The sequence below is a fragment of the Nelusetta ayraudi genome, unplaced genomic scaffold (assembly GCF_046127955.1).
Source record: "Nelusetta ayraudi isolate G7.1 ecotype Tasmania unplaced genomic scaffold, CSIRO-AGI_Nayr_v1 ptg000009l, whole genome shotgun sequence".
Lineage (NCBI taxonomy): Eukaryota > Metazoa > Chordata > Actinopteri > Tetraodontiformes > Monacanthidae > Nelusetta > Nelusetta ayraudi.
In genome coordinates this window covers 2006933-2032500 of record NW_027466059.1, presented here as the reverse complement: position 1 = coordinate 2032500, position 25568 = coordinate 2006933, and the positions used below count along the sequence as shown (strand labels likewise).

At 44.7% G+C, this 25568-nt stretch overlaps 4 protein-coding genes across 26 annotated transcripts in view; 2 read left to right on the top strand and 2 right to left on the bottom strand.

The window, feature by feature from the left end:
* Positions 1–455, top strand: part of c2cd5 (C2 calcium dependent domain containing 5) — a 25953-nt gene extending 25498 nt beyond the window's left edge. For all 21 annotated transcript variants that reach the window (XM_076019351.1, XM_076019348.1, XM_076019355.1 and 18 more), the window contains one exon: positions 1–455. This exon is cut by the window's left edge and continues 1134 nt beyond it. The gene's annotated coding sequence lies outside the window, so the exon portion shown is untranslated.
* The window catches only part of lmf2a (lipase maturation factor 2a), a 65538-nt gene extending 52859 nt beyond the window's left edge, over positions 1–12679 (top strand). Inside the window, exons 1-15 of one of the 2 annotated variants that reach the window (XM_076019375.1) lie at positions 5909–6297; positions 7339–7592; positions 7748–7776; positions 7870–8063; positions 8558–8736; positions 8884–9022; positions 9192–9320; positions 9409–9514; positions 9648–9744; positions 10590–10772; positions 10955–11123; positions 11356–11467; positions 11573–11681; positions 11771–12019; positions 12059–12679. In XM_076019375.1, the coding sequence (XP_075875490.1) occupies positions 6204–6297; positions 7339–7592; positions 7748–7776; positions 7870–8063; positions 8558–8736; positions 8884–9022; positions 9192–9320; positions 9409–9514; positions 9648–9744; positions 10590–10772; positions 10955–11123; positions 11356–11467; positions 11573–11681; positions 11771–12019; positions 12059–12175 (2160 nt within the window). In that variant the 5' untranslated portion in view covers positions 5909–6203 and the 3' untranslated portion in view covers positions 12176–12679. Of the gene's footprint in view, positions 1–5908; positions 6298–7338; positions 7593–7747; positions 7777–7869; positions 8064–8557; positions 8737–8883; positions 9023–9191; positions 9321–9408; positions 9515–9647; positions 9745–10589; positions 10773–10954; positions 11124–11355; positions 11468–11572; positions 11682–11770 lie in introns of those variants that run through there. The other variant, XM_076019374.1, reaches the window with a different exon arrangement.
* LOC142883986 (tripartite motif-containing protein 16-like) lies at positions 580–4074 on the bottom strand. Its single transcript, XM_076019372.1, has one exon. The coding sequence runs from the start codon at positions 4072–4074 to the stop codon at positions 2413–2415; it is 1662 nt and encodes a 553-aa protein (XP_075875487.1). The 3' UTR covers positions 580–2412.
* Positions 12626–16364, bottom strand: miox (myo-inositol oxygenase). Of its 2 annotated transcripts, none has more exons than XM_076019376.1 (10): positions 16209–16364; positions 16005–16079; positions 15625–15705; positions 14882–15044; positions 14728–14795; positions 13633–13742; positions 13470–13537; positions 13305–13384; positions 13079–13191; positions 12626–12983 (listed from the first exon to the last, which is right to left on the bottom strand). In XM_076019376.1, exons 1-10 carry the CDS (start codon positions 16224–16226, stop codon positions 12875–12877), a joined length of 885 nt encoding a protein of 294 aa, XP_075875491.1. In that variant the 5' UTR covers positions 16227–16364; the 3' UTR covers positions 12626–12874. The 2 variants fall into 2 exon arrangements, with proteins under 2 accessions (XP_075875491.1, XP_075875492.1); XM_076019377.1 differs by having other exon boundaries at positions 13305–13354; positions 16209–16363.
* Positions 16365–25568: the final 9204 nt, after the last annotated feature.

Sequence of the window (25568 nt, the reverse complement as noted above, 5' to 3'; positions counted from 1 at the left end):
TGAAACAACTCTTGATTTATTACAACTTTAGGACTCATAATTACATTGTCACACAATTACTCTGGTATCAGTCTCATTATTAGGTCCTGCCACTAATGTCTATCTTCAACATTTATATCGAAAGCGAAAAAAATCAGTTTTGGGTCTAGGTGCCACCTGCGACGATGTGTAAATGTATAATGAGATCATAGTATTTTTGTAAAAACATAAAAGAAAAAAATAGCCCAGTTTGCCTGTGCAAGGAATTTATTATGTCTCCAGTTGGTGTTGAAAATTGCGGTACTATATACTATATATTTGTGTCATCAGCTGTTTTTGTTTTGTTGAAAACTTGAATGTACATACTTTGATGCTTTTGCTTTCTGACTAGTAGCATGCAGACCAACTTTACATTGCCATTAATCTGTATGCTGACTGGAGGATCTTGCACAATAAACTCAAAGATGTCTCTCGAATGGTACTCTTTAAAAAAATAGTTTGAACAGTCAGATTTAATTTATTTTTCAGGAACATAGCTACTGTTAACAGAAATCAAAAAAGGAGTAGAAGGAAGCTAAAGCTCATTAAATCCTACCCCCTTTTAATATCATGAATACATTCACACGGTAATAACAATGAATTGACTATTGGTTTTGTTCCTTTATGTAATATCCTTCTACCAAACCGCATGTTCGTGTAATCAATTTTAGTGAAAAGAAGAACAAGACATTTGGTACAGAGATCTGATGGAGAGATCTCTGGAGTCAAGTCCTGGTCGTCGCCGGAGTCAAGAAAGTCGTTAACTACACGGACAAACAATCTGACTCTTGATTTGAATGTCTTCTCAAGTGTTGTCCTTTGATTGGCTGTCCATTCTTCTCCCTTCAGTTCCTGGGTGTTAATGTCATTATTTGTGAATGAGGAAGCAAGTCCTTAATTGGCCGTGAGCCAAATGGTCCATCCTTCCTTCCGGTGTGACCTGTTGAAACCATCACAAGCAAGACAAGCTCAGGTCACAAGTTCCCATCCCTGTGACTGGATGGGTCGCAAACTTTATGAGGGTTGCAAAGGCAGTTCCTTCAGCTGACCACTCTCTGGTCACCCCAGGTCACTGTTTATAAGGCTCAATGAGTTACAGTGTGTTCACAAGGTTTTCAACACCCCCGAGGCACTGGTCATGATCAGCAAATATACCAAAGCACTACATATAGTAACTAACGTTCAATACATTTATTACATTCAACTCAATGTAATAATTCCAACATATAAATGTAATGTTACCAATATAATAACACAATATACAATGATGCATGATGTTAAATGTCTGATTCCAACATAACAGAAAATTAAAGAAAATATATAGATCTGGAGATATATCTATGAGAAGAAATAAATAAATAGAACTTAGATAATAGGAAGTCTTTGGACCTCAACTAGTTCTGTTTGATTTCTCTCTTGAATGTAGTGGGAAATTTTTTTTTTTCCTCACTGTAGGGATTGGCAAGTAATTTAGAATAAAAAAAATGTAGTCCTTCGTGAAGATAAGGGGTTAACAGTTGTTTTAATCAGTCATCAGTGGAAGACATGAGGTGGCACTCCAGGAAGAGGAAGGCTATTTAGGCTTGGGTGGGGCCTGCTTCAGTCAATTTGTCTGGGTCAGTGTTGCAAGCCCAGTGAGTTGTTTTGTTTTTATTTTTGTTTTTGTTTTTCGTTCTGCAAGGTTTGATCGCTGACCACTTTTATGCAAACTTCTGTAGCAGTTTATTTTGTTGCTGATTGTGTATCTCTCAGGTAAACCTGGCTACATGACAGCAAAGCCAATATGAACATCTCCAAAGCCTGGTTTGCCATGACAATATAATTTAGCGGTCATAAAATACTTAACCCTGAGGGTTCCATAAATACCTGCCCTTGGAATTCCCCTTGTGTCTCTAACCCAAACAAACCTCACGTGGAAGAAGTCAGGCATACTTTTACATTGTTGTGGAATTGTCGACTTGTGACATATTTCCTGAGTTATTCATTCACTATTGTCACATTGAGCGCAACAACCAGAATCAAAAGAAAAAATTCCCTCAGAATATTTACATCCACTAATCTGATTCTTGACAAATGGATCAACAGTCGGGTTCTTCAGATGGATCAGTTCTTGAAAGGTCAAAGGTCAGCAAAGGTACAGAGTGAAAACAGACCTCAGCTGTGTTTCCACAGTAATAAACTTGTAATCTGGACTAATCACACATTATTAATCAGTGGGATGAATCAGCTTTACCATCAGGTCGACAACAGTCACCAGGAGCACAAACAGGAAGTGGATTCCAGGCCCCGCCCACCGCGTTTTGACTGACAGCTGGAGACACTTGGCAACAAACGTGACGACAGAAGAAGAATCAAGGGTGAGAGTTTAGCTCACAGTCTCTCCGACAACTTCAGTCACACTTTAATCAACTCAGCTGAAGAATCTGAATAAACAATACGAAGTCCAACATGTAGCGGCTGAGTGAAGGCGGTCTGGACTCTGTGGAGGAGCTTCATGGTTCCAGAGACACTGTAGAAGGACAGAAGACCTGCTCTGTGGTCCAGGTACACTCCCACTCTGGAGGACAGAGGACCTGAGACATCAGTCTTGATGTTGTTGTGATAAAACACATATCCACCTGAGGAACAAAATAAACACCAGGATTTGTCATTTAGTCCAAATCCACTTTCCTCTCCTGCTCTGCTGATGTTCCTGTAGGCCACTGCTACATTAACCCTCCCTCTCCTCTCTACCTCCCAGTAACATTGTCCAGTCAGACTCTCTCTACTCAGGACCTGCTGCCCGTCTGTGAATCTGTCTGAATGATTACAATAAGACTGAACTTCCATCATTAATGTCACTTTTCTGTTCTCCTCAGATAATAACAGATATTTGTTGACTGTGTTTGGATCCAGAGTGATTGGGGATGAATATCTGAGGAAGTCCTTTCTGCTCCTGGGTTCTGGTTCGTTCAGTAGAACGTCAACGTTGCTCACTGTCCATGAGATGTTTGTCTGAGTCTCCATCAGAACTTGCTTTATTTTATTACTCAGCTTGGTCACAGCAGCTGCCACGTCCTCAAAGTATCTCAAAGGACGGATCTGAAGACTGGAGGAGTCTGGAGTCGGACTGAGTGCTGGCAGTGAGGAGAAGTTGAGGAGAAACTGGCAGTGGTCCAGCGTATGTAAGACCTTCTCCAGCTCAACGTCTCTCCTATTCAGCTCCGTTATCTCCTGCTGCAGCTTCTTCTGTAGCTCTTTAACTTCACTCACTGCTCCATCCTGCATGGATCTGACTTGCTGCTGCACCTCAGAGCGTATTTTCTTCAGCAGATGGATCATCTTGGTGAAGATGTCCTTGCTGTCCTTTATTGCTTTATCAGCAGAGCCGTTGATGGACTCCACCTCCTTCTGAAGCACCTTCAGGTCTTCCTCTCTGTGCTGGATCTTCTGCTGGATTTTCTGCCTGGTCTCCTCCAGCTCTCTCTGCCTCTCAGTCCTCTCTGCTGCTGCTGACACTGTGTGGTGACCTTTATGATCATCCACAGAACAAAGATAACAGATGATCTTCTGATCAGTGCGGCAGAACATCTTCATCACCTCATCATGATGAGGGCAGATGTTCTCCTGGAGCTGCTGGCTGGGTTCCACCAGCTTGTGTCTCTGTAGGGGAGCAGCATCACGATGAGGCTGGAGGTGAGAGTCACAGTAGGAGGCCCGACAGACCAGACAGGACTTCAGGGCCTTCAGTTTCCTCCCAGTGCAGACATCACAGGCCACATCTCCAGCTCCAGCATAGCAGTGATCAGCAGGAGCAGCTTGGAGTCCAATCTTCTCCAGGGTCTTCACAAGAGCTGCTAACATGGTGTTCTTCTCCAGGACAGGCCTTGGTGTGAAGGTCTTGCTACACTGAGGGCAGCTGTAGACTCCCCTCTCCTCCTCTGTATCCCAGTGTTGTTGGAGACACTTCCTGCAGTAGTTATGTCCACAGGAAGTAGCCACCGGATCCTTCAGAAGATCCATACAGAGGCAACAAGATATAATCTTTGGGTCCAACTGAGCTGCTGACTGAGACATTTCACCTGTGAGAGTCACTGACTGACCGACTGAGTTCCAACTTTCTCAGAAGCCAAACCAGTTTGACTTGAAGGGGAGGAATTGACTAGACAGGGATTTGATTGGCTGCAGGGAGCACAGGGGGCGGGGCTTCTAACCTCCTGACTTATTCCGGGAAGAGGAGCGTCAGGGTGTGTGCGTGTGTGTGTGTGTGAGTGTGTGTGTGTGCACTTGTTTCCTTGTCGCTGAAGACAGACAACGATATAGGGTTGCCAACTATTCCATAAAATACAGGATTGTTCCGTGTTTGGCAAATAAAGACCTGTCCCGTAATGAACTGATACGGGACGCAGTTTGCTCCGTATCTTGGGATCGTGGGAGAATGACAGCTCGTTGTAGTGATTTTCAGTCACTCGCTCACTTGCGGACTGCATGCGCACCTTGCATGACCACACACACAAGCAATAAGGAGGAGCAGCTATCTTGAGCTATAGGGGCAAGAGCAAGACACTCTAACCTGGTGTCTGAAAAGCGCTGGGTTAAGCTCATTGGTCAGTACTCTCCAGTGTTGCGAGTAATCTATTACAAAGTAATCCACTACTGTAATTAAACTACTGTTTTTTAATAACAGAGTAATGTAACAGGATTACTGTGGCAAAACTGGTAATTACATCATAATTACTTCATGAAGTAACGATTCCATTACTTTTCTGATATATTTTGCAAACTAAAAATGTCTCATCCACAAAACGTCTGAAATTTAGAAAAGCAACCAAAAACAACAATGTTGCAGATTGATGATGCAGCCGTGCATGCAACATCATTGATATGCAACGACGCACCAAAACAAGAGTGACAGAGGCAAAAGAAATGACAGCAATTGCGTTTGATAGCTGGAAAATACAAACATTATTTTAGGTTCATCTCCTCTAAATCAAAGAACCTTGCGGGCCGTTGTGCATTATGTGCAGGAAACAAGACATTCTCAACTTCGAAAATATCCCCGTTGAACCTCATGAATTGTTGAAAGCCACGTTTACAAGTAAGTCAGCAGTTTTCTGCACAGTCAAGATCTTTTAACTACTGTGCTTCTAATTATTTTAACAATATGGGCTGTGGAAAAGGCACCAGTGCTGTACATTGCGTTCAGAGAGCAAACGTTCATTCATGTTAAGAGGACAGAGGCAATATTTGGAATTACAAAATTTGCACATTAAGAAAGTTCATTCCAAAGCACTGAGCAACTGTTACTTTATCTTTTAAACTAAAGTAATTAGTAATTGATTACTTATGAAACAAAGTAGTTTTGATGTTACATTAAAAAAAATAAAATAAAAAAAAACCTCCAAAAATGTCACGTTGTGTTTATAGTGTACTTCATTTTAGATGAATATTTCTGAGAAATTCCTAATTGTCAGTCCATCATTCAATCAATCATCATTCTGCTTCAGGTTTTTAGTACACCACCACAGGATGCTCCCCACTAATTTTGAGAAAATTCTGATGTAGCATTTCAAAATAAAGCTCATCCAAAAATTGAGACATATGTTCTGTGCTGGATATCAGATTAATATTTCTTTGACATTCCTAATTGTCACTCCATGATTCTCCCCAGGATGCTGCCCTACCTCATGTAGTGTAGCCATATCCACACGTTTTGGGGGTTTGAAACACAAAATCTATACCTGAAATTTTACCCAAATTTTTTTTTTTTTTTTTTTTATGTTGTATCAATTTTTAGTTTCACACTGGTATTACAGATTTCGTACCTACTTTCAGATATTTCTCATTTTTACCCAATACATAACACAGATGTGCATCTTCTGAATATGGATTTTTACAATTTTCTAAGTGACGAATCAGGTCCTAGTCAAAATATCTCCGGCATCAAGGTTTCTTCCGTGACGTGAACGCAGCATGGCGCCTCAAAGAGCTGCAGCGACACCCAGAGGACGGAAGGTTACATTGACGCAGCCAGCTACGTGTCCGCGGCTTTCTTGAATCCCGCTCTCGTCGTGCTGGCTGGGTGCTTGCCGCGTCCTGTCCGACGCCCACTTGCCCGCTGCCTCCCGGAGTTGACAGCTGCAGCAGCAGCAGAAGCTCGGCGGTTAACGGAAGGATCGGTCCGCCTCGGCAGGTCCCCTTCAGCCATGGGCGGCATTATCCTGCCTCGGCGTATGTTCCTCTGGTGCATGGCGGTCATCTATTTGGCCGCTTTTGTTTCCCTCTACGTGCAGATTCCAGGTGAGTCTCGCACCTCTTGCCACTACCTGCTGGTCGGACTCATGTACTAATGCTAACGCTAACTTCGCTCGTTAGCCTGTTAGCTCGGAACATTAGCGGCGCGCTTGCAGTGGCGAGAGGAACTTGATCCCGGGCTCACTTTTTGCTCCCGAATGCTGCACAAAACATTGTTTAAAAAAATAAAAAATAAAAAAAAATACGCACGTACACAACGACTACACGTCGACTTCAAACCCCACAAACTTGAGTTTTGTTTGCCGTAATAAAGGTAATGCGATTCCCCCCCAACGCCTTCATGATGGTGTTCGCTTTCGTAGTCGCCCGTTATACGTTCTATGAAACTTGGGACTTGCTTACTTGTTTCACTGCACGACTTACAAGAGTGGAGTTGTTGTTTGCGTCATGAAATTGCTTTTGCTGCTTGCGTGATGATTCAGTAGAACGCAGCTGGACTTGTGATAGTCACTTTCCTTCCCCAAGTCCTGCAGTGTGCCTGTTACTTCTGCACATCGACTTAAAATCAGTGTTTGCGCCATGCTTAGTTTATGTTTGTTGTTTGTTTAACTTTTTCTTTCGAATGCATGTCCAAAATCTAGATGATATCAACATCTTCATCTTTATTGAATGTTCTCTCTCTCTCTCTCTCTCTCTCTCTCTCTCTCTCTCTCTCTCTCTCTCTCTCTCTCTCTCTCTAGCGATGCAATACAATTTATCGATTAATTCATTAATCGTTAGTTGATAGACCTTATCGATCGATAGACAATTGATAAACAGCGATTTTATTATTATTATTTTTTTGTATTTTAAATTACTTTGTTTTTTTATTTCACACAAGTCATCGACAAATTTGTTAGGTTTAAAAAAATTTATGCTCTCAATATCTGAACACAAGTGTGGCAACACGCAACACTGACCTTGTTGCATTCATGCTTTTATCAATCATAGTTGGAGACTTGTCATCACTCATGCTGCCACCTTTAAAATGTTTGCTTAGGTTTTATAATTAATGAATTAATTCTATTTTTCTTTCTTTTTCTTCAGGTCTCTATGGCAACGAAGGCTTGCTGCCTGCCCGCTGGCAGCTGCGCTACAGTGGCAAACCGCTGTGGGATCAGCTGCTGTCCTCCCCCAGCCTGCTGTGGCTCGGCCCCTGGCTGGGCCTGGACACGCACACGTCCATGGAGCTGCTGTGCCTCCTGGGTGCGCTGCTGAGCCTGGGCGCCGTGCTGGTGGACGCCCTCCGAGACAGCGTGGTGTTTTTCTGCCTGTGGTCCCTCTACCTGTCCCTGTACCAGGTGAGTTTTTTTGTTTTTTTTTTTACATTAATTCAGAAGCAAAATTGAACCGAAATATGACAAATATAAGCATCATATCTTTTTCACTTTCTTTCACGTGTTACTCTGTTTCTCCTCTCTTTTTTTCCATCATTCTTCATTTTCCTCCACGGCAGGTGGGCCAAGTGTTCCTCTACTTCCAGTGGTGAGTTTATCACGATCAGTTCAGGTTTGTCAGCTGCAGTTTGGGACGTGGCTGGTCCCTCCCCTCCATTGACCAGCGGTGCTTGTCGTGCAGGGACAACCTGCTCCTGGAGACGGGCTTCCTCTGCATCCTCGTCGCTCCGCTGACAGCAGTCAGGGGGTCTTGGGGGGTCCGGGAGCACGACCCCGTCACCTTCTGGCTGGTGCGCTGGCTGCTCTTCAGGCTCATGTTCGCCTCGGGCGTGGTCAAGCTCACCTCGCGCTGTCCCACGTGGTGGGGCCTCACAGGTGTGTGTGTGTGTGTGTGTGTTTAGAATTACAATTGGAATGCTTTTATTTATCCCACATCGGGGAATTTTGCATTATTACAGCAGCATGTAGTGCAATGGAGAATAAGAAGTTATATGCGTGGGTTCTCTCCGGGTTCTCCGAACATCGATCTCATTCCAAATCACTGAATCCATTGAATTCTTCTTCTGAACAACTCCTCCAACTCCGGAGGTAGACAGAGCGCCGCTTCCTCCGCTGCGTGGCTGTCGTCTCGGCTTTAGTTCCAGTACCGTATATAATTTGATATATGAGTAGCACCTGACCAGCCAAACTATGAAAAAAAGCACGACTTATAGTCCAGAAAATACGGTCAGTGTAATATTGCACCATAATGAAAGAGTAATGAGTAATATTTTCTATTTCTATTTTAATTGAGTGCAGTTCTACAGCCTGATGGATGTCTGTCTAGAAGTCACTTTATCAGCATCTCTGGCCTCTCTGTGCTCCCGCAGCGCTCACCTACCACTACGAGACCCAGTGCATCCCCACGCCGCTCGCCTGGTTCGCCCACCAGTTGCCCGTGTGGTGGCAGAAGCTGAGCGTGGTGGGAGCCTTCGTCATTGAGATCATGGTGCCACCGCTGTTCTTCAGCCCATTCCGCAGGCTTCGACTCGGGGCGTTTTACATGCAGGTTGGCTTGCGTCTTCTTTTTACCGATGAACAGGCGTTTTTTTTTTATTCCACCGACTTTGACGATAAATTGGAAAATTGGAAAGCCTGCCGTCTCGTACCCAGGAGTCAACCATCGTCTTTGTTTTCTTTGTCTTTTCCATGACAGGTTCTGCTTCAGGTGTTCATTATCTTGACGGGAAACTACAACTTCTTCAACCTGTTGACGCTGGCGCTCTGCCTGTCGCTTCTGGACGATCAGCATGTAAACTACTGGTTAAAGAAGCCTGCTGGGCCCAGGAAAAAAGGTGGTAGAATAACTGAAAGTTGATTCGCTGTTTGTTTGCCGTTTTAAGAAATATGCCCATGCTGTAATGGGAGTTCTTGAAAACCGAAAATTGTAGATTGTGTTTTTTAAGATGAAAAACCTTTTCCTGAGTCGCTTGCACTAAGTCACACTTCATGTTCTCTGCTCAGACGTCTTTCCGTGGTCGAGTATGGCTTACCTGCTGGAGTTGAATGTGTGGGTTCTGCTATTCCTTGGCACGCTGATGCTCTTCGACTTGAAGTTGGATTTCCCTAAGAAAGCCGTCCTCTCCAAGATAGGTGCGTGTGATTAGAAGCTCGTCCTGTGTTGTATTTCATTCTGTTTGAAAGCCGTCTGCTGTTGACACTTGTTTCCATCTCCCGGCAGCGTTCACGTACCACGAGTTCAACCAGTTTCTGAAGCAGGTCACCATACCCTGTGTCTGGATGGGCGTCCTCTCTCTCACCTGGGAGATGGTCACGTCCATGTTCAGGTTGGACTGTTTTGTGCGTCAACCTTTTTTTTTTTTTTTTTTGTGGATGTGGTTGCACGCTGCTTCTTGACCCCGATTCTTCTGTAGATGACCCCTCCCGCCCCTAAAGGTCAGATGTGATGTGTGTCTGCAGGTACGCCTGTTTCCCCGGTTTTCTGAAGAGGTTGTGTGGAACCGTCCAGTGGACTCTGTTTGCTGCGGCCGCAGCTGCCATGTTCGCTCTTAGTGTGGTGGGTGACTTCAGCTGTCGTGTGGTTATATTTTGTAAAAAGATTTTTACTTGTAACGTGGGTGATAGTTGCACAGTAATTGCAATTGTCCTGCGTTGTCACTGGTGTGATGCAATTCTAGCGTGTGTTGTTATTATGATTATCCTTATGAGTGATGATGATAGTTTTGTGTTTGTTTATTTCATTTTCTCCCACCAATTGGGCCCTTTTGTATAAAGTAGAGTGTTCCACGTAGGGATGTTAACAATTAATCGATTAATTGTCGATTAAGAATTTAATCGATTAAATTGAATTAGTTGCAATGAATTGAAAAATTTTTACATGGGTAATTAATATCATAACAGTGTAGTGGCAGGAAAAAGCAATTCACCTGTAGATGCTGTGATGGTCATAATATACCTACAGTAAATTACTTTTAAACGACTTAAAAAAAAAAAAAAAAGAGTTGAAATGTGACCCATTAGAAGTCAACTTAAAGCCAGAGGATAAATGTTTAGGGTGGTTCTTCTTTTCTGTAATGTAAAAATGGGTCACATTGGACCCTCAACATTATTTAAGGATTAAATAATGTCGTCCTTTCACATTTTACATTGTGAAATTTAGGTTCTCTGGGAAAAATCGTCGCTTATCAATTAATCGATCGATAAGGTCAATCAACTAACGATTAATGAATTAATCGATCATTTGCATCCCTAGTTCTACATTAGCTAAACTCCCGAACCTCCTGACATGCCACCATGTGTCCAATCACAATGTTTGACCAGAACTGTTGCATAATCCTTTTATGTACCAGAAAGTCAAAATACCAAAAGCTCCCCTTTTTTTTTTTTTTTTTTAAATTGTAGGTCCCGTTTACATACATAGAGTACGACTCGACTGCCAGGATCTGGCCGGGCGTGCGTCAGGCCCACGCTGCGGTGGACCGCTACCAGCTGGTCAACTCCTACGGCCTCTTCAGGAGGATGACGGGCGTCGGCGGGCGGCCGGAGGTGGTCATCGAGGGAAGCTACGACGGAGTGACGTGGACGGTGAGGCTGTCTGGCCATTTTTATTGTGACAGTAGCACAAGTCGTCCACAGGGGGGCGTCGGAAGTCAATTGATTTTCACCGGTGACCAACAGTGCTGCTTTCCTGTTGTAGAGGACTTCTCAATCAGACGTTGTTGGGGTTTTTTTTTTATCTTCTTTTTTTTTTTGCGTACGTTTACTAGGAGATTGAGTTCATGTACAAGCCCGGCAACATGAGTGCGCCGCCACCCATACTGACGCCACACCAGGCCAGGCTGGACTGGCAGATGTGGTTCGCGGCTCTCGGTCCTCACACTCAAGCGCCCTGGTTCAGTAGCCTCCTGCACAGACTGCTGCAGGGCAAAAGAGACGGTGAGATAAGATGAGATAACTCTTCTGTCCCAAAAGGTGTCAAATTCTTCTTTGACAGGGTCCACAAACACATTCACACCATTCCAATCAAGTCATCAAGTAGTAGCTACTGCATGCAAGGGGGCTGGTCTCCCTTTTCTTCTTAATAATTCTCTTTGTTTCCAGACATACATTTTGCCAAGTAGCGTGTCGGTCGAGATGGTTTCTGAATACCTCATTTCCTGCCGCACAGTTATCGAGTTGATCCAGGCCGACGTGTCCCAGTATCCGTTCCTCCAGCAGCCCCCCGCCTACGTCAGAGCCCACCGCTACAAATACTGGTTCACCGAAGTGAAGCTCGACGGGTGGGCGCTTCCTCTCCTTCCTTCGTGCGAGATAATGAGGCAACGCCAGTATCGGGCTTTGTTTGCGAGGTGCTGATCCAACTCTGACGTTTTTTCCTCTGGCAGCTCCTTCCCTCAGCGATGGTGGAGGAGAGTCTACGACGAGGAGTTCTATCCCGCCGTGCACCTGGGCAGCTCCTACCTGGAGAGCTTCCTCACCCAGGCTGGGCTCAATGTAAGTCGCCTTTCAGAAGTGACGATGATATAATTGCTGCGGGGGCAACAAATTGAAGTCGCATGCTGTGATTCATTTCTTTTTAACAGAGCAATGCGCCTCGCCGCGTGTCCAACGCGGCCGTCGCGCGCGCGGTCAGGTGGGTGCGCTCTCAGGTCAGAGGCGTTCCCGCACCCACCCTCATCTGGACCATCCTAGCCTGCAGCGCCACCATCTGTCTCCTCCGGGCATCTCAAAAGACCAAAACAAACGCACGGGAGGCTGCGAGCGCTCGCGCAAAAAACGAGTCCGAGAGCGTCACGGCTCAACCCGAGGTGTCAAATGAACAGATGGAGGAGGTGGGGGAGGTAAAGGAAGAGGAGGAGGAGGAGGAGGAGGAAGAGAATGGGGACTTGAGTGATGGGTTGGATGACGACGTGGAAACGTATGGGGATGATGAAGAGGAGGAGGAAGAGGAGGAAGAGGAGGAGAACGGGAACGTGATTGATGGGTAGGATGCCGACAGGGAAACATTTGGGGATGATGATGAGGAGGAAGAAGGATGAACAGAAGTGAAATGCCAGTTTGAGCCTTTCGTGTCCAACCAACTGCCTTCAGGAAACGCCTCCAGAATGACCAAAGAACTTGAAGCCACTCGCGTTTCTCTCTCTGCATATCATAAACTGCGGGTTTGCCAAGTGCGTCCCCTTTGCGTTTAAATATTCGACATTGACGACCAACTGCAAAGTCAAATCTTATGAATAATAACGAAAATGTGTAAATGTTCATCAGGGAGGTGGTGGGATTTATTTTTGTATATGTGTGCGTTTGTTTTCTTTTTCCTTTGTGGCATTGCACTTCTGTACTTGTACCGCTCAGACCGAGCTGAAAACTTTAGTCAGCACTTTTTTCGCGAAATGTCTTTTGTTTCTGTCAGCAATAAGAGTGAAACATGACAACAATCATTGTAGTATTTAAATTTTTTATAACATTAAAATAAAAAAGGGAATAAAATGGTTTCACCGTTTCTCAATTCTAAAATGTCTCAAACAGTGGCGGTTTACAAAAGGCTTTTTTTTTTTATGCTGGTTTGATAGAAATTTCAATTTTAAGGGGGAAGATATAATACAATGCTGTGCTCAGTGGTGAAACCCATTAAATCACACTCGGAATCGGCTAACGTGTACCGACGGGATGATTCCACGCGGCCTCTTTCAAAACTTCAGTACTCCAGGACAGTACTCGTCGATCAGAGACTGGTAGTACGGCTTCAGCTTCTCAATGTCGGGCAGCTCGGTGGTCTTGGTGTACAGGTCAAATTTGCTGTGGAAGGGAGGAGGGTGGAGGGTCGGCTTGAGGTTGCAATTGAAAGACAAGCTGTGTATTTAAGAGAGAGAGAGAGAGAGAGAGATGCTAACTTGAATTCCTGGACCCATGGCAGCATCTGCAGGTCCTTGTCATTGCACAAGTTCATGTAGTTGCTGTGCGAGTGCCACGGGTAGAACGAATGGAAGCGAATCATGTACATCCCCTGCAGAGAGAGAAGCTCCGAGTTAATGCCGTCTATAGAATTACTTTTTTTTGGGGGGGGGGTTTGGTTTTTAAACTGTGTTTTCCCCATTTACCAGTTGCTCATTTCCTCACCTCATCTGGGATGGAGCAGTTGTTGAACTTCATGACTCTGTAGAGGTACTCTGAAAAACAGCAAGGCCGAGAATGCAGTGCTGTTTTTTTTTTTGTTTTTTTTTTGTCTTGGAGATGGACTCCTCATTTAAGTTTAACATGCGTGATCCTGAATGCATCTCTCACCATCGTGGCCCCACGACATGGTGATGTTCTCGAGGCCACAGTTTGGTTTGTAGATCCCGTATTCAGTGCTTGAGATACAAATATGAGACGCACGTTACGTCAACTAGACATTACCAGCACGACATTAAAAGTATTATTGTTATCATAAATAAGTAGCACAGACTTGTAGAGAGGGTTTCTCTCGTCTGGGTTGTGCGTGAAGCTGTTGTCTCTGAAGACGATGGAGTTTTGAAACCTGCAGCCCACTGGGAAGGTGTCTCCAACCACAGCCCACTGTGCACGCGCACGCACACGCACACACAACACGCCACTGTTAGGATCAAAAGCTCAAAAGGTGTCCATGGAAACAACATGAAAAGTATTATGTTTAAGACTTAATGGTCAAGTGTGTAACATCTGGAGATTTTTTAACAAGAACCAGCAACATCAGGTACTGTAGTTACATTTTAGATTGCAGCACTCTTTCACTTACGTCCCCTGAGGGACTCCACTCAGTTGTACCTTCCCTCTCCTGATCTTACCAGTGAACTACGGTGGCCTTCGCAACCAAATCTGGATATACCTTGTCCATCTTCTTCTTCATTGGTTTATTTGAAGACCTGAGCAGTTACTCTAATTTTGAAATGCGTTGTTAAGCGGACTGGATTGTCAACACCAGGCTTCCTTAGAAATATGGCGGCGCAAGATGGTAGCTAACTAGGAGCAAGACAATTGCTGTATGTATATTCTGGTAAGTACAATCAGAATGCATACATACATATATATGTGTGTGTGTATATGTATATACATATATAAATATATATGTGTGTGTGTGTGTGTGTGTGTGTATATATATATATATATATATATAATATATATATATATATATATATATATATATACATATATATGTGTGTGTGTGTGTGTGTGTATATATACGTATATATGTGTGTGTATATATATGTATATATGTGTGTGTATATATATATGTATATACATATGTATATGTGTGTATATATATATGTATATACATATGTATATATTTGTATATATATATTTCTTTTTTTTATATTTTTCTAGATTCTAAGGGTTGGAAAACCTGATTTTATTGTAATGCAATTATACACTTTTGTTATTGTATTTATGGGCTGTATCATGAGATTTAACCAATGTAAAAATCATATTAAGCCAAATATTACACACTGGACCTTTAATATTGTGACGTGTTCAGGGACCTGTGGCCCATGTTTTTCTCTTTTCAGTGACGCAAGACTCTGACCTGAGGTTCATCCCAGAGAGCCATTATCTTGCCGACATCATGGATCAGACCCACCAGCTGGAACCAGCCTGCGCGGAGACAGTAGAACACTGAAAGTTTTTAACCCGCCTGGCTTGTGAGTGCAGCCATAGCGCCACCTGTCGGTGCGACCTGCCTTTATCGGGGTGCGCCTGGCGGATGCCCTCAGCAGTCTGAAAGGCGTGGAAGGAGTTGGGGAAGTCGACGTCCGGGTCCGACTCGTCCACCAGCTGGTCCAGAGACATGACGGCCTCCAATATCCCCATCTGGGTGTGCGTGCAGCCAGTCCATTCTGCATGCTGCAGCAAAGTAAGAACTGATTTACTTAATACCTGCCGTCACGTCTGGACGTTCATGCAAATGGGTCGCCTTGTGGGTCAGGCAATATTTACTCATCTGCAATAAATAACGAATGGTAACAGAAGTATTGGATCCATGTATTGGTGGATATTGCATTTTCCACCAACCGTATTTGCTATATCTCTATTATCGGAAAAATTGCTTGACTTGCCCAATTGCCCATTGCCCTGCTAAATTGCTGCTACTCCTTTATCTATTCCCCATATCATTGCAGTTTCCTCGTCTTGACATGGATAAAGGATTATCTTATCTTAAACTTAAAGGTAAAGCCGATTAGCTTAGCTGCAATTAGTTTGAAAAAATAATGTGTCATCGTGTGTTGGAATACTAGTGGTGTGTTATGTCTAGGTTTTTGTCCAGTGTATTATTTATCTGTTAAAAAAAATAAATTAATCAACTGTACAGCACAGCAGTTTTTTGTTTTTTTTTACTTTTTGTTGTTGTTTGCATTATTTTATTTATTCTGGGTGAAGGGGCTCTCGGAGTCATTTCTGTGAATGTGCTGCACATTGTGTTTACCTTCCTTTTGACAAAGTCCACCGTCTGGTTGGTGTGCATCAGCTTGTATGTGTTAAAGACGCGGTCGAACAGAGCTCCGCTCTGAAAAACACAAATGCAACAAGAAAGTGAATTTATAGCATTTTATCAAATTGCATCTTTTTCTTGAAAGAAGCTGGCAGGTCAAAACTTTTGGACATTTTGCCTCTTTGATCGACATTGGAATGTTTTTTGAGTAAACAATGCCAAAACAATGGGAGAGAAAGCGTGACAACCACAGTTGTAGACAGATCGTTTCCATCAGATGCGTCCGTTCCTGACTTACACTCGTCATTTTGTCCGTTTAGTAGCTCACAGTCAAAAATGTCCCTCATAAAACAAACACACTTTCCCATCATCACCTCAAAATTTCTGTACTCTTCTTTCATCTTCCTGGGCTCGATGTTCGGCCGGTAGGCCAGCGATGGGTCTGGACCCTGCATGACACATGACACAGACACATGTTGAGCTCATTCAAACAACATCGCTCTTGCATCTCATTCAAATGAAGCCAAAAAAAAAAACGGTGACTTGGGAATCCTCTTGTTTGAAGGCGCGAGACGTACGACGTTGACGACCCTCATGTTTCCGCCGGATGAAGTCTGACTTGACTCAGCCTGGATAGATCCTGCTGCTTTTCCAGTGTTGTGTCTCTGTTGTGCACCGCAGGTTTAAATAAAGCGGAGATCAGTGCCCGGTCACAGTTTAACCCAGGCTCACATCCTGTGGCGGTGGCTTGTGTTAAACCTTGACCAGTAGTGGGGTTGTTTGTGTCCATTCCAGGAAGACACTTTCATGGTCAGCAGATATACTGTTTGGACTACTGATCCAGAGTGACTCGGCACTCCTGTCTGAACCTGCGCTGGCGCTCGTCTTATCAGTCCTTTTTCATTCAATTCATCACCGTGTTTCTGTTCAACGACCAATTAATATTACATCATCGCTCACAGCTCAAGCAGATTGACAAATAACAGTGTGGAAGTCATTGTTTGTTTTTCTCGTGAGAAGCGAGTGTATTGTACAAACAGGGCTCTGCCACCGTGACACAATTTGTTTTGTGGTAATTATGAGAAAATTATGTAAAGTGGTTAATACTGGAGGAGATTTTGCCACTGAATGAAAGTTTACCTGTTTGTGCAAGAAAGAGAGGTCATTGACCACACGCGCGAGCGCACACACACACACACACGTTTACGTACATCGCAAATATTTGTCTTGCTTTGCGTTTTTTAGGTCAGCAATAAAAAATAAGGACAAATCTGAATTTACATAACACGCCGGCATTAGATTTATCAATGGGTGCAGGGATGGAAGGGGGACGGAGAACCTTGGGATTTGATTGGTCAACTTCAGAGCTGCCCTCTAAAGGAAAAAAACTGGCAAATTAGAGGCTGATCTGGATCGGATTGTTTCATTTGAGGTGACCTGAACCCCCAACCTGATCCAAAATAAACGTGCTGCAACCGGTCTTTTCCGCAGCTTAGAGCCACGTTAAGCAACTTTATGTTGCGTGGAATGTCTCTCGGGAAAATATTACAATAACAGATATGTTCATGAAACTCATGAGTCTGTTTAAATGTGTATGTATAAACTGCCAATAAATAATATTTAATATGCCACTACCACAGTGTGATTTTTTTTTTTTTTTTTTTCTGTTGCATTAAATTCCTACGGCTGAAACCCGGAACCTCAAACTAGTGGACAAAAAAAACACAGAAAACATTGATTTTAATTTTGACAGGAGTTTTATTACAACACATTAAAAAAAAATGAGATCAAAGCAACAAACACAGACGCTTTCAAACAGAACCTTACTTGACACCATTGGGGAGATATATACAGTAAAACACACACTAGTCTTTAAGTTAAATAGCAAATATATGAAATTCAAGTCTTACTTAATGTTGAGATCAGTAAAGTGCCTTTATGCATTACTGTTATTATTTGGCCCGTAGTGAGAACTAAGGCAGCGGGAGAAGCAGCGGACAGGTGAATTAATGGGAAAAAGTCAAACACATGAGCGTCAGGCTGCTTAGAGTCGGGTTGGAAATCACGAGGCCCAGCACGGGTGCGGCTAATGACGGAGCTAGCCGAAGCTGTGGGGGCTGCGAGGGTTGATGGGGGAGGAGTGCTCCCTCCCGCTGGGTCCAATCAGCTGGTAGAGACGGTGGCTGAGGTTCTGGACCTGACAGGTCCCCAACACACACCCCACCCTCATCATGTGGCCGTGGCCCCTGACGCCCCCTCCCCCTGCCCCTCCCCCGCCGCCACCGCCGCCACGGGCATGGCGACGACCCCGCGACCTGCAGCGCCGCCCCGCCGTCGCCGTCGGTTCCCTCGGCACGCCGTCGCTGCGGTGGAGCAGCGGGTGGAGCGGCTCCGGCGGAGGCCGGGCCTTCCAGTTGACGCGTCGGTCTCCCTGGGTGACGCGGCCGTCTGGGGTACCGCTGGGAGCGGCAGGCGCCAGGGTGGGAGAGTGAAACCACTTTGGGTGTTTGAAGGGTCTGGATGGACTGGGCCTGAAGGCAGAGCAGCAGAGATGTGAGGTCAGGTGCGGCCCAGCAGTCAGAGGTGTTTGACCTGTCTGGGTCTCTAGTTCTGTTTTATGCGATGAGATGTTGACAAGGAGTCGACAGGAGTCTCAGTTAGTTCAACTGTCTTCTTGAGGTATATATTATCATTTGTGCTTTTCTTTTACAACAGACACGTGACTATTTTGAGATGTTCCACCAGCTGATAAATACGCGTCACGCAACACCACCCAGGTGAGCTGCGGAAGCTGCCGGCAAAACATGTAAGGGTATGAATATAACATCTCAAAGTAGTCTTGTGTCTGATATCGTTAGCCTAACAGCATAATTGCCTAAGTCATTTTTTGGCCAAGTTGTGATATCTGAAAACAAAAAAAAAAATACCAATGTGCTTGCTAAAAAATGTGTTTTTTCTCGTTTTCCGAAAACGTTCAAATTTGACTTAGGCAACTATTAGGCTAACGATACAAAAGAAAAATGCTAATAAAAATGTTTTATTATTTCTTTAATCAGAAATTATGTATTGTTTTCAGCACGAAAATCAAGAATTAATAGTCAATACCGACAGGGGAAAGTGTTTTTTGGGGTTTGAGACCATCACAGGAACAAAATAACACTGTCATTTCCAGGAGTTTACAAACATACTGCGTCATCACTTCATGTTTGTTACGCTCAAAGTGATGAATGGACGGAAAAAGAAACAAGAAAAAACACTCCTAAGCTGACTGCCGTGTAATGACTTTCACATGGACTCGCCATGCGTTGTTAAAGAGTGACGAGGGTTTCAAGTGTTATTAAGTCAATAATTCAGAGTTTCACGAGCGCAAAGTGCTCACTAGTGACCCCTAGAGGAGGCTGTTGTCCCTGCATCAGTCCGGACCGGAGCGGCTCAAACCGATCGTGTGGAAAAATCAGCTGACGCTGCGGCGGCGGAAGGAGCTAAAAACGACGTTTCCAGTTAATCAGCAACACTCCCAGAGCCGAGCAACATCAGGTGCAGCTTTGCAAGAGGTTAAAACCACCTCGGAGGACAAAGGCAGGTGGGTAGTGGATGGGAGTGAGTGAGAGCCCCCCCCACGGCGCCACTCACCCCCAGAGTGCTGCAAGTCGCTTTCTGCGTCTGGCCTCCCTGCAGCTCGGCCCATTATTGCAGTGTCACAAGGCTGTTTTTCTCCCGCATTCACGCTCACCTTTCCTCAGACATGCAGGCGTTCTGCCACCAAGCGTTTAAAACAACTCAATTATTTTGTGTGACCAGTCCGGTATTACACAATACGCAGAACAGGTCAGGTCAAGTGGGAGGAGGCGGCAAACTCCATCCGCCGCTTAAAACGGTGCACTGCCATCGGTGTCTTTGACCAGCCACTCCATGTGTGTGCAAGTTCTGTTTGGGATTTACCAATCAGAGGGATAGGAAAAGTAGCAATGTGAGAGAGAAAAGCCACATGGTGTTTGTTTGTTTGTTTGTTTGTTTGTTTGTTTGTTTGATTGTTTATGCAAAGTGGGCCAGAACACCATAAGATCTTAATCCTGTCAGTAATCCTGACTGGTATTCTACCACTTCCTGGCCAGACACCGTGCACTGCCAACACACAAACACACACACACACACACACACACACACACACACACAAACCCCAAAAAATAGCACAACACAAGTTATAATGGACTGCTAGAGAAACGACGACAGAAGAGTTCATGAAGTGAGTCAGTCGTGTTCCTCTGAGCTCTGCAGAGCTCCATCCTGTCTCGACTCCATTTCGTACCACTGATGTTCCGACTGATGTTCAACTGCTGGAGATACTGCATCGATAATGACATAAGTCGTTCCCGTCTCGCTCCAACCCTGAGTGGACCCACAAGTTTGCCGCCGTGACCCTCTCCATCCCGTCATTTGGATCCCACTCTGTCACATCCCTCCTCTGTTCACTTCCCTTTCTCCTCACCTCTCTCAGTGGAGGAGAGAGTCTGAGAGCAGAAGAAACCTCCACAACATTCCTACCAAAGTCAAGGCACAGCGTGAAACGCTTCACAGAGGAACTGAACTCTCAGGGAAAGTTTTTGTCCCCGTCAGATTCCTGCTGGAACGGTTCTTTTTTCCTTTTGGCCATCTTTTAACTTAGCACCTGTATGGCGTAACCTCCCCCACTGAGGCCCAACAGTGAAAACCTCACCGTGCTTTATCTTCAGCACTGCATTGTAATGAGCTGCCTGTCCAGTTTGCATGGCTGCGATACGTAAAGGGGATTTCTTTCCATTTAGAGTCCTTATAAATAAACAAAACTGTGCACATGGTCGGCAGTTTTACAAAGTAGCCCTCTGTGATGTCACAAAGGGTGCTGACGACTAACCGATACCACTCACAGGACTTTGTTCCACATTCTGAGACCTCTTTGGGTTTTTTCCCCCTTCATTCATTCGTTGAACCAAACCAGTTTCGCTTCATCATTCTTTGCGTCTGGCTGTAAACACAGAGTTAAATGGGTTGTTGTTTTTTTTTGCAAAGCCTTGCAATATTCTCTTACTGTTATAATCAATCATTCAGGAGTGATCGAATGGGGTCGAGGACGCAAAAGTAAAAATCACACCTGCGTAACTCAACACAATTGACTTACAGTCGGTTTAAGCTGCATATAAACACACATCAGCGCTCACGCACACTGTATAGCAGTGACGCAGCAGGGAGTTGTGTAGATTGTTACTGTTCCTTGTGCAAAACTGTAATTACAGTAGCCTGGGATTACGGCGCTATAAGAGCCATATCCCCTTCGTTACGTAACTGGAGGAAAAACCCTCTCGCGCATATTAAATAAAATGACAGCCTGAGCTGAAGGTCGCGTTCGACCGCAAAGGCCGGCGAGCTGCACACGTCGTGTCCGTCATGTGACACTTATCAGATCATCTGCCCGTGGCTGCGTCACAAGATGTCCTCACGCCGGCGCCGAGCGCTGCAGCGAGACTTTGCAGCGCTCGTGTGTCCTTGGCCCAAATCCCTCTTAATCACCCTCACCTCTGTCTCGCCTCCTGCTGCTGAGAGGAATTGCTTCACTCGGCCTCTGGGCCTTTTTCCCACATTACTGAATGCCAAGGGGGGGGGGACAAACATGCAAGCCAAACTAATGACTGTTTTCACCAGCCATGATGCCTTACATTTGTTTTTTGTTTTGTTTTGTTTTGTTTTTTGGTAGTTTTCCAACTGATCAGCTCATTAAGTCAAATGCTGTTGAAGTAAAATAGCCATGAACGTCAATGACAATGGCACTTTTTTTTTTTGTTTAAATATCTGCTTCATGGTTCACGCCTCTCTCCCTTCTTTTGGCTCGTTACTCTTTTCTACTATTTTATTACACGTCAGCATTTGGTTACCAATTTGGGAATCTTATTTGAAAACCACAGAAAGTTGTGAAACTGTCTTAACGATGTCTTAACGATGCATGTTATTTATTTAAATCTCATTTACAAATGCATGTTCAATTCAATCACATGTTCTTGTGGTATAAGAACGGGGTACCAGTTTGCATGGGACGGGAACATAAAGACCACATTAAAATAATATCGACAGAATGATAAGGATGAAAAGCCCCAATAAATCAATTTTCAGATGCTAGATTCCAGTAGGGCAGCCCGAAAGCTCAAATGTCCAAAAATGATAACTATAACTCCAAAAGTCTTCAAAACATTTGTTTCTTAGCTAAAATCAGTTCCTTGCTATTTGTCCGTGGGTTTAAAAAAAAAAGGGGTCAAAACAAATGAAAACCTCGCTGGTGACTTCTAGAGATTTTTTTTTTTTTTTTTTTGCTAGCACATGTTTTTTTTAAAACAGTAAACCAAAGAATTGAATGATGTGGAGTTTTGTTTTGAGAGTAGCTGGTACCTGTGTCGATGTAGAAGGCTCTCTGCCAACACGGTGGTCCGGGTCTCCAGGGGCAGGCAGCCGAGCAGCAGGCACAGACACACAGGCAGCAGTGTGCACATGGTGAGGCACCGACTGGTGGGGAAGAGGCTCAGATCAGTTGGATCAAAAATGGATTAACTGTTAAAATTTGTCAACATTTTTAAAATACATGTATACAGAACAACCTTCAGTGGAAGCAAATTGGCCCGTTCAGACGTGTGACCTGGACAGCATCGTCAATTCTGGTCAGCTGCATCCTCTCCACCCGCCACCAAGAGCCTTGTCACGTTTACCCAGGGAGAAAAAAAAAATAAAAGCATCCACAACTGAAGGAGAAGAGAGACACGCAGAGACTTTGGTGAGGAGCGAAGCGGAGCCCCTTTCATTTAAAGGCTGACTGAGGGAGGAGGAAGAGAGGAAGGAGGAGAGAAGGATTATTGTGTGTCCCACTCAACAAGCAAACCTCTAATTAACCCACAACCTATTGAACCACATGACCCCAAATCTCCACCTTTAAAAAAAAAAAAAAAAATCCCGCTTAAAGGTGAAGTTCACCGTTTGTCTATATGTTGCTTAAGTTAGTTGAGAGTGAGCGTAGCGGAGTTCTTAAGGTTGCATTGCATGGTTGCTTCACACACACACTGAAAGAATGCTGGTAGCCACAGTGAGTTTCCTCCACCTTGAACTTCTGAACCCATCATTAACACAGTGAGCTCATAATTAAGTGCATGCCTGAGTACACATGCTGTTTCATTTACAATAACTTATCTGTATTTGTGCGTCACGTAGGGACCACAAGAGAAATTAGCTCAAAGTGCTGGTTAGGGGCTTTGTGTCCTAAAGAGATTTTTTTTTTTTTTTTTTTTTTCAAAAAACAGCAAAACAAACAGCAAAGCAATATTTTCACAACCGTGACAGTAAATAGTGTTTTGAATGATAATCAGTGAAAGATTTGCTGATTTTCATTCTTGCAGCCTTTACACTTGGATGAATTGAGAAAAGGGCTGTGTGTGTTGTTCTCACATGACCTTTTCAAAGAAGCAGGGACAGCTTCAGTGACAGCTGTAAAATCACTTGCAAAAGCTGACATTCATCTTTACCACCCAGCGCAGGATTCAGTCGAAATAAAAGAACAAAAACATAAATAAAATCTACTCATTGGGGTAGATTCGTGTTGATGTAAGTTGTTGTTTTTTTTTTTTTTTTTTTTTTTACTATTTTAACAAATATATGCAACTGAACAAATAGCAACCCAATGTTTCCCAATCAAGACACTGAGATCTACCCAGAAATTTAAAAATTCACATATGTCTGTGAATTATGACATAATTTAGTAACCCTAATTTAACCACACCATTGAAACCATTTGTTATGCAGAAATGTGTCTCTAACAATCAAACAGGTGTTGAAATAGCGTAAGAAGTTTTCCATTTGTATTAGTTTGATCGGAGCGCTCCTGTTCTTCTAGTGTCACTTCTCAATTTTGCTGAGTGTCTGAATCCGATTAAAAGGATGCTCTTTATTTGCTAGTGTGCGCAGGCCTTAATTAAATGGCTGAGTGTTAACTTCTAATCTCCGATTCCAAGGCTCTGAGAACCAGTGCTGTTTAACGTGTGTGTGAGCACATCTCCCATCTATCCTCCGAAAAACCTACGTGTCTCCCAGCATGTCAACCAATCCCAGTATGTCCTCACAGGTAGTGACGCTTAGTTTCAGGCAAAGTCTTCAAGGCGCATCAGGGACAATATAGAATGGACGCTTATGCCAATATGTTTGCATTTGGGGGTAGGTGTGAGGACTAGAGTAAGGGTTGGGGTGGGAATTGGAATTAGTCTTGGGGTTAGAGTTGTGGTTGGGTTAGGGTTGCTCAGAAGGGTTAGGGTGGGACCCGGGGTTAGGGTGTGAGCTGCGGTTACGATTTGGGCATAGGTTTGGAACTGGGGTTAGGGTTTGAGCTGTGGTTATGGTTAGAGCTGGAATTAGGTTTAGGTGGGAGCTAGGGTTAGGGTGGGACCCGGGGTTGGGGTTGGAGCTGGGGTTACGATTGGGTTTAGGTTTGGAACTGGGTTTTGAGCTGTGGTTATGGTTAGAGCTGGAATTAGGGTTAGGTGGGAGCTAGGGTTAGGGTGTGAGCTGGGGTTGAGGTTGGAACTGGGGTTAGGGTTTGAGCTGTGGTTATGGTTATAGCTGGAATTGGGGTTAGGTGGGAGCTAGGGTTAGGGTGGGACCCAGGGTTGGGGTTGGAGCTGCGGTTACGATTGGGTTTAGGTTTGGAACTGGGGTTATGGTTTGAGCTGTGGTTATGGTTAGAGCTGGAATTAGGTTTAGGTGGGAGCTAGGGTTAGGGTGGGGGTTGGGGTTGGAGCTGGGGTTACGATTGGGTTTAGGTTTGGAACTGGGGTTTGAGCTGTGGTTATGGTTAGAGCTGGAATTAGGTTTAGGTGGGAGCTAGGGTTAGGGTGGGAGCTGGGGTTAGGGTTGGAACTGGGGTTAGGGTTGGAGCTGGAATTAGGGTTAGGTGGGAGCTAGGGTTAGGGTGGGAACTGGGGTTAGGGTTGGAACTGGGGTTAGGGTTAGAGCTGGAATTAGGGTTAGGTGGGAGCTAGGGTTAGGGTGGGAGCTGGGGTTGAGGTTGGAACTGGGGTTAGGGTTGGAACTGGGGTTAGGGTTTGAGCTGTGGTTATGGTTATAGCTGGAATTAGGGTTAGGTGGGAGCTAGGGTTAGGGTGGGACCCGGGGTTAGGGTTAGGTGGGAGCTAGGGTTAGGTGGGAGCTAGGGTTAGGGTGGGACCCGGGGTTGGGGTTGGAGCTGCGGTTACGATTGGGTTTAGGTTTGGAACTGGGGTTATGGTTTGAGCTGTGGTTATGGTTAGAGCTGGAATTAGTTTTAGGTGGGAGCTAGGGTTAGGGTGGGGGTTGGGGTTGGAGCTGGGGTTACGATTGGGTTTAGGTTTGGAACTGGGGTTTGAGCTGTGGTTATGGTTAGAGCTGGAATTAGGTTTAGGTGGGAGCTAGGGTTAGGGTGGGAGCTGGGGTTAGGGTTGGAACTGGGGTTAGGGTTGGAGCTGGAATTAGGGTTAGGTGGGAGCTAGGGTTAGGGTGGGAACTGGGGTTAGGGTTGGAACTGGGGTTAGGGTTGGAACTGGGGTTAGGGTTAGAGCTGGAATTAGGGTTAGGTGGGAGCTAGGGTTAGGGTGGGAGCTGGGGTTGAGGTTGGAACTGGGGTTAGGGTTGGAACTGGGTAAAAGAACTGAAAAGTTGTGAGAACAAACTTAACCAACACAGTTACAGTGTAAAACTCAGTTTAATGATATTACAGATATCAATGCTCCCGCATGAAACATGGCAACACAAGTTGACGACTCCAGTAAGGTGTTCGTCTTTTCAGTCCGTGCGCTCCAGTGCGGCCTACAGTGACCCTGGCCAGCCGTTGAGGACGGACGGACACATGTACTGCTGCAGGAGCAGGTTCACCCTCTCTGTGTCTCCACCAACCCCAC

Excerpts from the sequence above, each read along its gene's own strand:
- LOC142883986 (XM_076019372.1), bottom strand. The coding sequence starts at position 4,074 with ATGTCTCAGTCAGCAGCTCAGTTGGACCCAAAGATTATATCTTGTTGC.
- miox (XM_076019376.1), bottom strand. Across the intron at positions 15,045-15,624 it reads TGGACTTTGTCAAAAGGAAG|CATGCAGAATGGACTGGCTG; the intron begins GTAAACACAATG and ends ACTTTGCTGCAG. Across the intron at positions 13,538-13,632 it reads GAGAGAAACCCTCTCTACAA|CACTGAATACGGGATCTACA; the intron begins GTCTGTGCTACT and ends TTGTATCTCAAG.